General features: G+C 40.8%; 1 protein-coding gene across 1 annotated transcript in view; it reads left to right on the top strand.

The window, feature by feature from the left end:
- Positions 1 to 14,356, top strand: part of LOC119820530 (cytochrome P450 2B1-like) — a 40,961-nt gene that overhangs the window by 13,409 nt on the left and 13,196 nt on the right. The window contains exons 2-3 of the mRNA XM_038338962.2: positions 13,236 to 13,398; positions 13,532 to 13,681. Of these exons, the coding sequence (XP_038194890.1) occupies positions 13,236 to 13,398; positions 13,532 to 13,681 (313 nt within the window). The remainder of the gene's footprint in view (positions 1 to 13,235; positions 13,399 to 13,531; positions 13,682 to 14,356) is intronic.

The raw sequence follows: 14,356 nt of genomic DNA, 5'->3' as shown, positions 1-14,356 counted from the left end.
AATAGAACAATAGCCGTTTCTTGGTAACTATTCTTCATCCATAGAGAGTTTTTCCTGAGGACTACTAAAGAACATTGATAAGAATAAGTGCAAAATGTTCCTTTTACCTCAGAGTACTTACCATGCATCAGACCGTATCCATTCATGTGTATTTTGTAAAATTGTAATTGATTAATATTTTAATGCAGTACAGGGAAACCCTGTCTCGAAAAACCAAAAAAAAAAAAAAATTTTAATGCAGCCATGAAGGTAGCATCTCTATTTTAATAGCCACATTTATTGGATTGCATGCAGTTTAAATTTGCTCCTGTAACAACCCTGAGTGGAAATAACTGCAGTATATCACATTTTAAGGAGCATGTAATTTCAAATAAGTAATTGTGGTTGAAGTAGGTGGGAAGACTTTTGTCATATACACAAGGAGACCTGGGATCTGAAGCCTCAGAAGACATGTGAAAAGACAGTTCTCTGCCTAGGTAGACAAGTCAAGAAATGCAGTGACAGTGGAAACCACAACAAAAATGTTTTCATCGATGGTTAATCTGCAACTCAGAATATAAACAATGGCCTAGCACTTAACACTAGATAAGGAATCCATGAATGGGGTAGAGGATAGGGGTGTATGAATGGATGAGTGTGAGCATGGACACACAAAACCACAGTTGCTGTGTGAAGGTCAGACAGGACAGTGTGCCAAAGTTTGTTCTCATCTACCATGTGAGGGCCAGGGATCAGACACTTAGATTTCAGGACTGGTTGCAAGCACCTTTACCCACTGAAACAACTCTGCAATCCCAAGAACATAATTCTTGACTTTAAGGTTAATACTTTTATCAGTTTTTCTGTGATTTGATATTTATAATAACTTTAATTTTAAAAAAAATTTATTTTAAGTTTGATTTCTGTTGTGGATTGAGTGGCAAATGCCCCTTAAGCATTTGATTGCCAACTGGTGATGTCATTCGGTTATAGAGCTTTACGAAAAAGAGTATCACCGTCTATTACAATCCATCCATGCTCCATGGTACCTCTGTAATTCTCTCTATGCCAGTTCAGAGCACCTGAAGTGTATAGCTTGTCAGGCATTTTTTTCATTCAGTGGTATTTTTCCCTTCACCCATGCCTTTCATTATTATCTATTATCTTCTCAAATAACTCAGTATTTAAGTGTATCTTTTAGCCTTTGCTTTTCAAACATATTGGGTTGGTAATCAGACTTACCAAAAATTTTTTTCCCAGTTATAACAAAGGAAGAATTCCTGAGAGCAGGTTGTATTCCCCAGAAGCTACTCAGCAGGAGGGAGATAGATCATGTGACCAGCCTTTGTTTTCCAAGGTTTCTACCTTCAAGTTAACGGTGAATTGAATAAAGTAAATCTAGGTATCAGGAGGTTGAAAGTCAGAGACACACCTGCTTTTCAGTTTTCAGTGCTTTCCAGTTTTTTTTTTCCAGAAAACTATAAGTTTAGTAAAGCCAGCACTTGGACACTTTTACCTATGGAGGTTCTAACCAACATTTTAAAAAGAGATCATAAAAGCAATACGTAGTTGTACCCCAACAGACAGCAGCAAGCAAAAGATCAAGTTAGAGAGAAGAAAACCATAAAGTGTCTTTTTTACATACCGTAGTAATTTAAAAGTTACTAAATTTCAAGTTTACTAGCTGATGGTCAAGTTTGTTTAAATTAATATGCATCCATTATACTTTTAATAGTGTAATAATTAGAAATTATTTTAGTTTGGCAAGTCTGAGAGCATACAATTTTCTCTTTGCCTGTGGCAACATAAAAGTAAGCAAGAAAACAAATCTTTCTAATGAATATTAATATTTTCCTAGGGAATATTTTAGTGTAATAAATAATATGCATGCATTTATTTTTCACATCTATGGAGAGGAAAATGGAAATTGTCGTTTCCAACATGCAGCTTTTATTAAACCTCTTCCATTGCATCCTGCTGTGTATTAGAAAGCAGAAACATTGTAAGATTTAACAAAAGCCATCAGATGCTTGCTCTTCCATCTGTTTTGGGTTGTTCTCCATGACTTCCAGTTAGTTACAACTGGCAGACACAGAAATCATTGCTTGTTTCATGGCTTTATCTTCCCTGAACCAGCTTGTATTCTAAAGAGACATGTGTTCCACATTTGACTGTAAGCCTGTTGAAAGAACAGACAGTAGCAAATGAGAAACTTCTCCAAGGATTGTTTCTTGGGAGATGAACTATGTGAAGCCCTGGAGACAGAGAAGGAGTTTGTCTCCTGAAGGAAGATTTACAACTTGTCAGGTGATCTTGTAGAAGAGATCGATCTTGTAAACCAGACTTAGAACTGAGATGAAAGAAAAAAACCACTTTGCCAGGATGATGCTTAGTTTGCATCTCTTGTTTTCTGCTTAAACCCTACCTTCATGCCACGACCCAAAAGATGGACTAGAGAGTCACTGAAATTCTTTATTAATATTCCTGAAAAACAACATTTTCTTAGTTCCACTATTGATTTAGCTCTTTAGTTGGCTTATTGAGTTTAATGGCTTGGTAAGTCATAGGTGGTAACTAACTGAATAAAAGATCTCAGACATTGTACCTTCCACTGGCACTTCAACATAGTGACCTAATTGATTTAGAACATCAGTATATGGAGAATTTGTAGTATTTCATGTACAGAGAGAATTATCTTTCGTTATTTTTAAGCTTTTTTCAGAATAGGAGAAAGCAAAAGCTGGGAATCTGCTAAACATACACAGGCTTGGGTATTTCATACACCCTACATCCTCCCCTTTCCTCTTGATCCTGTTTGTATATCACCTCCATGCCTTCCTATCACTTTTCCCAACCATGTCCTCCACAAACAAGAAGTCGCATCACAAGGAGCCTGTACTCGAAAGCCCATTCATTTCCCAGCTTCCCAGACTAGAAATAATCGCACAGAAACTGTATTATTACAACACTGCTTGGCCTATTATCTCATGCTTCTTATTAGCTAGCTCTTATATCCTAAATTAACCCATTTCTATTAATCTATATATCGCTACGTGGTTGTGACCTATCGGTAAAGTTCTTTGCAGTATCTGGCATCTGTCTCCTGCAGCGGCTACGTGGCATCTCATTGACTCCAGGCGGTCCAGTAGCCTCCATCGACAGAAGCCCACTTTCACTTTTCTTGTCTACCTATGTCCGTCTAACTCTCCTTTATTCTCACTTAAATTATAATATGCAAGAGAGTTCACTAAAATAGAAATAATAATGATGGTATATAGTATATTTTTAAAAGATGAGTTAAGAAAATAAATTCTTATGAACACAACTTTGATATTTGAAACTATGATTTTTATAAGCATTTAAAAGTTTCTAATCAGTAAAACCAGGTGAATGTCCTACTCTTTATTAGGTAAGTAAGATATAATAAGGGAAACACAGGAAGTTCAATTACTTTGAACTGCCACAGTGGCCTAACATTCACTTCTCAACACCCTCTCATAGAAGATTTCAATTATCTCCGTTTTACTGTGCTACCAATGCGTAGAATCTTTCAAGTTGAGTAACCTGTGACAAGTGTAGCTAGTACTGCCCTTTCTCTCTTTGATTTCAAACAATAATTGCCATGGACCGCCTCTCTTGGAGGCCACCAACCACGGGAGAACAGGGGTGAAGGCTAGGAGAAATCAGGAATCAGCGAAGAAATGACAGACAGACACACTCAATAAGGTTGAATATGCTGCTGCAATTTTACTGAATTCATGTTTTCATTATATAGTATTCACACAAAGAACAAACCAGAAGGTCATGTGTCATCAGTTAGCACAGTATGAAAACTTCTCTTAGTCACATTATCAGGGGCAGGTGTTAGACACAAAACATCCTTGGAAAAAGAAATCTCATCCTTGGGAACTTAAGCTTCAGACAAGTGGGGCACTCTATGGTGCTTTTCGGACCTTGAGTCTCTAAGATAAGCACTCAGTGTTTTAATTAGCTTTGAGTTATGTCTCATGGTTAAAACTTCAAGGCCCTGAGAGAATGGAGAGGCCTGAAATGTCACGATTCCACTCCAAGGCCCCGTGGGAAAGAAGAGGCCTGATATGTCATGATTTTCCTTCATAATTTACTGGTCTTCTCCTATCATGAGCTCTTTCTGTTTTAGGGTATCCGTAAGTTCCCCCAGAGAGCAAGCCAGAGTCCAATATGTCCTCAGTAGTTTGATTATTATTGGTGATGTCTTAAGACATCTTGATCTGCTGGCAAGATAAAAGAACCACACAGAATACAGAAACAAAGAACAGAAAGCTCAATACAGCGCCAGGGCCAGCGAAGGCGAGTTTGCTGATCCGGAATCATGACTGTGGCTGATTGCCAGGGAACCGCCTGGGGCTCAGCTCCTGGGAGCACAGACCCCAACCCTTCAGTGTCATTCCACCTTAGCGGCATTTACCTGCTACACAGGCGTGACAGCCATGGGCGTAGCAAATAATCACCTAAGTATTATTGATCTCTTTGCTGTGAGAATTTATCCTCATGGAAAACATAAACTATAAATGCCTGTACTTATCTTGTTTGAGTATAAGCCAAAATACAATCTCCAGAGTTACCTTGGGAGGAATAAGTTTACTGGACTTGCTTGCAGAACACACATAAGAGATTGCTTACCGGAGCATGAATGACTTCAGAGTAGCCACACTAGAAAGTCTATACATCATCAGCCTATATACCCTAGTAACTCCAGAGACACTTAGGGAACATGTAAAAAGTGAGAAATGTACACAAATAGCTATGAGGAGTGGCTGGAATCTCTCTTTCTTTATTAAAATGCTGATTAGAGCAAGTGGCACATCAATGACCTCTCTCACCTCCAGAGGAGTTTGAATTGGAGTGACCTTTCCACAGTGTTTCCAGTCTAATAACTGCAAGCCTGATAACACATTTGCTTCACATAAATACACCTGTCATCTATGTCCACAGAACGATTTAATATTCTGCACATATGCCTGTCCTGCATATTGATGTGTGTATGTATTTTTTTTAAATATTTAAGAAAATTTAATTCATAATTTTTTGGATGGTGAGATATTTTTTCTTTTTTTTCTCATTTATATATTAAAAATTTCCATCTCCTCCCATCCTCCTCCCCCTACCCTCCCCTCCCTTCAACCCATACCCCCTCTCCACCCCTCTCCAAGACAAAGAGCCATCAGGGTTCCCTTCACTATGTTAAGTCCAAGGTCCTCCCAGCTCCCCCTAAGTCCAGGAAGGTGAGCAACCAAACTGACAAGGCTCACAGTGAGCCCGTCCATGCTGTAGAGTTCATGTTCATCGCCGTTGTCCTTGGTTTCTCAGTCCTCCTCCACCGTCAGCCACATTCAGAGAGTCCGGTTTGGTCCCCTGTTCCATCAGTTCCATTCCAACTGGACTTGGTGGTCTCCGGTTAGATCTGTCCCACCATCTCAATGGGTAAACGCACTCCTCAGGGTCCTGACTTCCTTGTTCATGATCTCCCTCCTTTTGCTCCTCATCGGGACCTTGGGAGCTCAGTCCGGTGCTCCTATGTGGGGCTCTGTCATTTTCTCTATCCAATGCCAGGTGAAGGTTCCATGGTGATATGCAAGATATTCATGAGTATGGCAATAGGATCTGTACATTTCTGGCACCCTCTCCTCAGCTGCCCAAGGACCTAGCTGGGGACGTCTTCCTGGACACCTGGAAACCCCTCTAGAGTCAAGTCTCTGCCAACCCTAGAAAGGCTCCCTTAAGTAAGATATATAATTCGTTGTTCCCATATCCGCCCTTCCTATATCCCAACCATCCTATTCCCCCAAGCTCTTCCCATCCTCGACTTCACACTTTTCTCTCCCCATCCCCCCCCGTTCCACCCCACCCCCATGTTCCCATTTTTTGTCCGGCAATCTTGTCTACTTCCAGTATCCAGGAGGATAACTATATGTTTTTCTTTGGGTTCACCTTCTTATATAGCTTCTCTAGGATTATTTTACGAATTATAGGCTCGATGTCCTTTATTTATGGCTAGAACCCAATTATGAGTGAGTACATCCCATGTTCATCTTTTTGGGCCTGGGTTACCTCACTCAGGATGGTGTTTTCTATTTCCATCCATTTGCATGCAACATTCAAGATGTCATTATTTTTTACCACCGAGTAGTACTCTAATATGTATATATTCCACACTTTCTTCATCCATTCTTCCACTTAAGGGCATCTAGGTTGTTTCCAGGTTCTGGCTATTACAAATAATGCTGCTATAAACATATTGAACAGATGCTTTTGTAATATGATTGGGCATCTCTTGGGTAAATTCCCAAGAGTGGGATTGCTGGGTCCTGGGGTAGGTTGATCCCAAATTTTCTAAGAAACCTCCACACTGCTTTCCAAAGCGGTTGCACACGTTTGCATTCCCACCAGCAATGGATGAGTGTACCCCTTACTCCACATCCTCTCCAGCAAAGGCTATCATTAGTGTTTTTGATTTTAGCCATTCCGACAGGTGTAAGATGGTATCTCAGCGTTGTTTTGATTTGCATTTCCCTGATTGCTAAGGAGGTTGAGCATGCCCTTAAGTGTCTTTTGGCCATTCGAACTTCTTCTGTTGAGAATTCTCTGTTCAGTTCAGTGCCCCATTTTTTAATTGGGTTCATTAGCATTTTAAAGTCTAGTCTCTTGAGTTCCTTATATATTTTGGAGATCAGACCTTTGTCTGATGTGGGGTTGGTGAAGATCTTTTCCCAGTCAGTAGGCTGCCTTTTTGTCTTAGTGACAGTGTCCTTTGCTTTACAGAAGCTGCTCAGCTTCAGGAGGTCCCATTTATTCAATGTTGCCCTTAATGTCTGTGCTGTTGGGGCTATACGTAGGAAGCAGTCTCCTGTGCCCATTTGTTGTAGAGTACTTCCCACTTTCTCCTCTAACAGGTTCAGTGTCTTCAGATTGATATTGAGGTCTTTAATCCATTTGGACTTGAGTTTTGTGCATGGTGATAGACACGGATCTACTTTCATTCTTCTACAGGTTGACATCCAGTTATGCCAGCACCATTTGTTGAAGATGCTTTCTTTCTTCCATTGTGTGCTTTTAGCTCCTTTATCAAAAATCAGGTGTTCATAGGTTTGTGGGTTAAGAACTGGGTCTTCTATTCGATTCCATTGGTCGACTTCTCTATTTTTATGCCAATACCAAGCTGTTTTCAATACTGTAGCTCTGTAATAGAGTTTGAAGTCAGGGATGGTAATGCCTCCAGAAGTCCCTTTATTGTATAAGATTGTTTTGGCTATCCTGGGTTTCTTGTTCTTCCATATAAAGTTGATTATTGTCCTCTCAAGATGTGTGAAGAATTTTGATGGGATCTTTAAGGGGATTGCATTAAATCTATAGATTGCCTTTGGTAGTATTGCCATTTTTACTATGTTGATCCTCCCAATCCAAGAGCAAGGGAGATCCTTCCATTTTCTCGTATCCTCTTCAATTTCTTTCTTCAAAGACTTAAAGTTCTTGTCAAATAGGTCTTTCACTTCCTTGGTTAGAGTTACCCCAAGATATTTTATGCTATTTGTGGCTATCGTGAATGGTGAAGCTTCTCTGATTTCTTTCTCTGCTTCCTTATCCTTTGTATATAGGAGGGCGACTGATTTTTTTGGAGTTAATCTTGTAATCTGCCACGATACTAAAGGAGTTTATCAGCTGTAGGAGTTCTTTGGTGGAGTTTTTCGGGTCGCTTATGTACACTATCATATCATCTGCAAATAACGAAAGTTTAACTTCTTCCTTTCCAATTCGAATCCCCTTGATCCCCTTGTTTTGTCTTATTGCTATTGCTAGAACTTCAAGCACTATATTGAAGAGATAAGGAGAGAGTGGACAGCCTTGTTGCGTTCCTGAATTTAGTGGGATGGCCTTGAATTTCTCTCCATTTAATTTGATGTTAGCTGTCGGCTTGCTGTAAATAGCCTTTATTATATTTAGGAATGACCCCTGTATCCCTAATCTCTCCAAGACCTTTATCATAAAGGGGTGCTGAATTTTGTCAAATGCTTTTTCTGCATCTAATGAGATGATCATATGGTTTTTATCCTTCAGTTTATTTACATGATGGATTACATTGATAGATTTTCGTATGTTGAACCAGCCCTGCATCTCTGGGATGAAGCCTACTTGATCATAGTGGATAATTTTTCTAATGTGTTCTTGGATTCTGTTTGCCAGTATTTTATTGAGAATTTTTGCATCGATGTTCATGAGTGAGATTGGCCTGTAATTCTCTTTCTTGGTTGACTCTTTGTGTGGTTTAGGTATCAGGCTAATTGTAGCTTCATAAAAGGAATTTGGCAATGACTGTTCTGTTTCTATATTATGAAATACCTTAAGGAGTATAGGTATTAGGTCTTCTTGGAAGTTCTGGTAGAATTCTGCATTGAACCCATCAGGTCCTGGGCTCTTTTTGGTAGGGAGGTTTCTGATAACAGTTTCTAATTCTTCGCGACTAACAGGACTATTTAGAGCATTTACCTGGTCCTGGTTTAACTTTGGTATATGGTACTTGTCTAAAAAAGTGTCCATTTCTTTTACATTTTCCAATTTTGTGGCATACAGGCTTTTGTAGTAAGATCTAATGATTCTCTGAATTTCCTCTGTGTCTGTGACTATGTCCCCTTTTTCATTTCTGATCTTATTAATTTATGTGTTCTCTCTCTGCCGTTTGATTAGTTTGGCTAGGGGTTTGTCAATCTTGTTGATTTTCTCCAAGAACCAGCTTTTTGTTTCATTGATTCTTTGGATTGTTTTCTGTGTTTCTATTTTGTTGATTTCTGCCCTGAGTTTGATTATTTCCAGTCTTCTACTCCTCCTAGGTGAGTCTGCTTCTTTCTTTTCTAAAGCTTTCAGGTGTGCTGTTAAGTCTCCAATGTGTGCTTTCTCCATTTTTTTTAAGTGGGCACTTAGTGCTATGAATTTTCCTCTTAGCACTGCTTTCATAGTGTCCCATAAGTTTGAGTATGTTGTGTCATTATTTTCATTAAATTCAAGAAAGACTTTAATTTCTTTCTTTATTACTTCCTTGACCCAGCTGTGGTTCAGTAGTTGACTGTTCACTTTCCATGAGTTTGTAGGCTTTCTGGGGGTAGCATTGTTGTTGAATTCTAATTTTAATCCATGGTGATCCTATAAGATGCAGGTGGTTACTAATATGTTTTTGTAACTGTGGAAGTTTGCTTTGTTACCGAGTATGTGGTCAATATTTAAAAAGGTTCCATGAGCCGCAGAGAAGAAGGTATATTCTTTCCTGTTTGGGTGGAATGTTCTATAGATGTCTGTTAAGTCCATTTGGTTCATTACCTCTATTAAGTTTCTTAATTCTCTGTTAGGTTTCTGTCGAATTGACCTGTCCATTGGTGAAAGAGGAGTGTTGAAGTCTCCCACTATCAGTGTGTTTGGTTTGATGGGTGCCTTGAGTTCTAGTAATGTTTCTTTTACATAAGTGGGTGCTTTTGTATTAGGGGCATAGATATTCAGGATTGAGACTTCATTCTGATGGATTTGTCCTGTAATGTGTCTAAAGTGTCCCTTTCCATCTCTTCTGATTGATTTTAGTTTGAAGTCAACTTTGTTAGAAATTAGTATGGCCACACCAGCTTGTTTCGTAGGTCCATTTGCTTGATAAACCTTTTCCCAACCCTTTACTCTGAGTAGATGTCTGTCTTTGTGGTTGAGGTGTGTTTCTTGTAAACAGCAGAATGTTGGATCCTGTTTTCATATCCAATCTCTTAGCCTCTGCCTTTTTATAGGTGAATTGAGTCCATTGATATTAAGTGATATTAATGACCAGTGGATGTTAACTCCAGTTGTCATTTTTTATTTGGTAGTAGAGATTGTGTGTTTCCTTTCTTTGAGATGTGCTGGTGAAGGGTCGCTAGATGTCTGAGTTATTTTGGGCAATGCTGGACTCCTTTGTTTGTGAATTTCCTTCTATTACTTTCTGTAAGGCTGGATTAAATTTGTTTTTATCCTGGAATATTTTGTTTTCTCCATTTATTGTGAATGAAAGCTTGGCTGGGTATAGTAATCTGGGCTTGCATCCATGGTCTCTTAGTTTCTGCAAAACATCTATCTATGACCTTCTGGCTTTCATGGTTTCCATAGAGAAGTCAGGTGTTAGTCTGATAGGTTTACCTTTATATGTTACTTGACCTTTTTCCTTTGCAGCTCTTAATATTCTTTCTTTATTCTGTTAGTTTTGTGTTTTGGTTATAATATGGCAAGGGGATGTTTTTTTTGATCCAGTCTATTTGATGTTCTGTAAGCTTTTTGAACCTTAATAGAAATATCTTTCTTTAGGTTTGGGAAGTTTTCTTCTATAATTTTTTTTAAATATATTTTCTGGGCCATTGAGCTGTAATTCTTCTCCTTCTTCTATGCCTATTATTCTTAGGTTTGGTCCTTTTATTGTGTCCCAGATTTCCTGAATGTTTTGTGATGAGAATTTGTTGGATTTGCTGTTTTCTTTGATCAGTGCGTTTATTTTCTCTATGGTATCTTCAGAATCTGAGTTTCTTTCTTCTATCTCTTGTATTCTGTTGGTTATGCTTGTTTCTGTAGTCTCTGTTCGTTTACCTAGATTTTCCATATCAAGCTGGCCCTCAGTTTGTGTTTTCATCCTTGCCTCCATTTCAGTTTTCAAGTCTTGCACTGTTTCCATTATCTGTTTGATTGTTTTTTCTTGGTTTCCTAGGATGTCATTTACGGATTTACTCAATTCTTCAAACTTTTTGTTATTCTTCTCGTCCATTTCTTTAAGAGAGGTTTTCACCTCCTGTTTAAGGGACTCTATTACTTTCATAAAGTCAATTTTTTCTGCTTCTTCTTGATTAGTGTATTCAAGTCCTGTTGTGAGTTTGCTGGGTTCTGGTGCTTTCATGTTGTTTTTCAAATTGTTGGAGGAATTCTTGCATTGGCGCCTGCCCATTTCTTCCTCTGAATAATCCCCTATGGGTCTTCTTTTAGAATTTCAATTCTCCTTGCTGGCCAGGCAGCTTGCAGGCAAAAGGCCTACCTTGCTGCAGGCAGACTATTGAAACAGAGGACCTCCCACCTGCCTGGGTGCACTCAATTCCAGGTCCCAGTACCCAAACAGGCTGAGCTGTGGGATTTTGTGGCCCCGGAAGACGGGAGGATGAAGCGGGGGAGGGGGGGGAGGGTTCTGGGTGCAAGCTGGGAAGGGACAGGAAGAGAGAGGTAGTATCCTGGGAGAATAGCCCCTGCAGGAAGACCTGGAAGTGTGGGGGGGTGTTGGGGAATGTCTGTGGTCCCTCTCTGGCAGCTGCTGCAGTTCAGGCACTCACTCACCCCAATGAATGATGAATCTTCTGGTAGACAGTCAGGTCTCCTTGCTGGCTAAGCAGCTCACTAACAAAGGGCCTACCTTGCTGCAGGCAGACTATTGAAACAGAGCGAGCATATTTCTAATGGGGTGCACAAACTTGTTCATGGAGGCAGAGGCCAGAGAAGGGAACCAGGTGTCTTCCTCTGTCAATCTGTCCATTTCCTTCAGTCAGGCTCCCTCCTTGCACCTGGATTTGGAAGTCAGCAAGCTCAAGGAATCCTTACATCTTCACATTCTAACTCTTAACTCAGAAATCATAGGCATGTATGAACCCCCCAGCTTGTTATATTGGTGATGAGATCCAAACCCTGGTCATCACAACTCTGGAGCAAATACTCTTATCTGATGAGCCTCAATTACAATGTTATTAAATGATCTGTATCATTTATTTGTGCATCAGCGACTTATTCATCAATCTATCTATCTATCTATCTATCTATCTATCTATCTATCTATCTATTATCTGTATATTCATGTATTATCTATTTGTTTATCAATCTATCTGTCTTGATTATTATCATCATCATCATATTTGTGTTTGTGAATGGTTCTTAAGCATATCTGATCTGAAGAAACCAAAGAGGTCATCAAATCCCAAAAAGCTGGCATTACAGGCAGTTTTTAGCTATCAGGTGGGACAAAACTCAGGACCTCTGCAATAAGAGCAGTGCTCTTAGCCACTGAACCACCTCTCCTGCCCAACCTATTAAGCTTTGAGTTAAGATGTTGTTGAACTGGGTCACTTCTCAAGAAGCCCACCTCCATGAATTTTAAAGATGAACACTTTTTTATCTCTGAAGATGAACATCAAGACTGGTACCTGTCTCAGCTCCTTGTAGTCACTACCTCCCAATATCCAGACAACATCAACTGCATCTGTGTTTGAACATCATTTAGATGCAGCAGATGGGAACAAAACTTGCTTTTGTGTAGCATTAAGTTGGCAAGTTTCACTTACACCGTTAATCTGATCTGAGGCTTGTTTGTTTATTGTTGCATAAGACTCAATGCTTTGACCCCACCTAAAAACATAAATACATCAACATCAAACATGTGCAGAGCTTTTTCTTAGCATTGCTCCCTAAACAACACTGGGCACTGACCATTTTCATAGCCTTTCATTTCTATTAGCTGACGTGCAGTCTAGAGAGAGGAAAGGTTACAAGAGGACGAGGGAGGGTTGTTTGCAAACATCGCACCATGTTCCTCAAGGGCTCTCAGCACTGAAGAGTTGTCATGTTCCTGGGATCAGTTCCCTGGAGATGCCCTGATGGTTGAATTGCCAGGCATTTTCCCAACTTTCCATACTGCAGTCATGACTCACATTCAGGACCACTACTAGGGGACTATCACCTTCCCTTCCCATGTAACCCAGTGGGTGGGTCAGGGCCGTTCTCTATGAATGTTGTCAGGAGACAGTGGACAGGCTGAAGCTGGACCATAGGAAGCATGGTTCAGCTGGCCAGACTGAAGGGTATGGGCATGGAACTAATGCACCTCCGCATCCATATCTGTATCTGTTATTTTTGAGATAGGGTCATGTGTAGGCGAGACTGGCTTCAACTGGATGTGCAGACAAGGATGACTACTGATTCTCTGGTCTCTGCTTCTCTTGTGCCAGAATTATAAACAAGTGTTGTCCTGTCTCCCTACTCAACAGTGCTGGTGTACTGATTAGGAAATCCAACCAATCAGTGCAGACCCTGCCTGTCTGGTGAATTAACCTTCACCTCTTAGGTCCTCAGGAGAGAAAGGGTGGCCAGGGGAGGAGTTCCTATTTACCAGTCTGTGTCTAGGTGTTTTCACAGTGTAACAACAACGTCTGCACTGACTAACCATAACCCTGGTGCCCTTATCTTGGCAGCTTCAAGAAAAATATGGAGATGTGTTCACAGTGCACCTGGGACCGAGGCCCGTGGTCATGCTGTGTGGGACAGAGGCCATAAGGGAGGCTCTGGTGGACCAAGCTGAGGCTTTCTCTGGCCGGGGGACAATTGCTGTGCTTGAGCCAATTGTACAAGGATATGGTGAGATACGGGACAGGGTGAAGAGGCAGATGTGATCTGGGAAGGTGTGTGATGCTGGAGCCCGGGCTGTGGGGAAGGACTCAGGGTCTTTGAACTTCCATTGTAACCACCCATCCTTCCCCTACATTCTTAGGTTTGATCTTTGTCAATGGCGAACGCTGGAAGACCCTTCGGCGATTCTTTCTGATAACCATGAGGGACTTAGGAATGGGGAAGAGGAGTGTGGAGGAGCGGATTCAGGAGGAGGCCCGATGTGTGGTGGAGGAGCTGCGGAAATCCCAGGGTGAATACAAGAGAATGGGCAGAAAGGAAGATGATTATACAGGGACCTGAGTGCAGAGCCTAAGAAAGAGAAAGACCAGGGCAGAGAAACAGACAGACAGACAGACAGACACACACACACGGACACACACACACGGACACACACGGACACACACACGGACACACACACACGGACACGGACACACACACACACGGACACACACACACACGGACACACACACACACGGACACACACACACACACACACACGCGGACACACACACGGACACACACACACACACGGACATGGACACGGACATGGGAAGGATGAGATAAGGACAGAGGTGGAAAGAGAGAATTACAAGGGCAGGAAAGAAATGTGAGGTATTTTCTTTCCAAAATAACTCAGAAGCACATACTGCCTTTGGTGGTCACTTCTCTTCAGAAAATCAATCAGTGAATTATTTTTCTTTTTCAATTGAGTAGTTTTGGTGGATACCCATCATCTCAGAACTCAGAAGGTGAGCTAAGGTGCCATGAATTCAAGGCCAGTCCTGTCTACACTGTGAGGTCCTGCCTTTGATGTGGCTGTGGCTGAGTTGAGGAGAACTTACAGCACCATATACAGTGGGCATGGTCCTGTATGTTTGTAATCCCAGCACACTCAAGATGGAGGCAGGGGGATGAGATTGCCAAG

Source organism: Arvicola amphibius, chromosome 8, assembly GCF_903992535.2.
Source record: "Arvicola amphibius chromosome 8, mArvAmp1.2, whole genome shotgun sequence".
NCBI lineage: Eukaryota > Metazoa > Chordata > Mammalia > Rodentia > Cricetidae > Arvicola > Arvicola amphibius.
The sequence above is the reverse complement of the archived record's forward strand: the minus strand, read 5'-3'. Positions and strand labels throughout refer to the sequence as shown.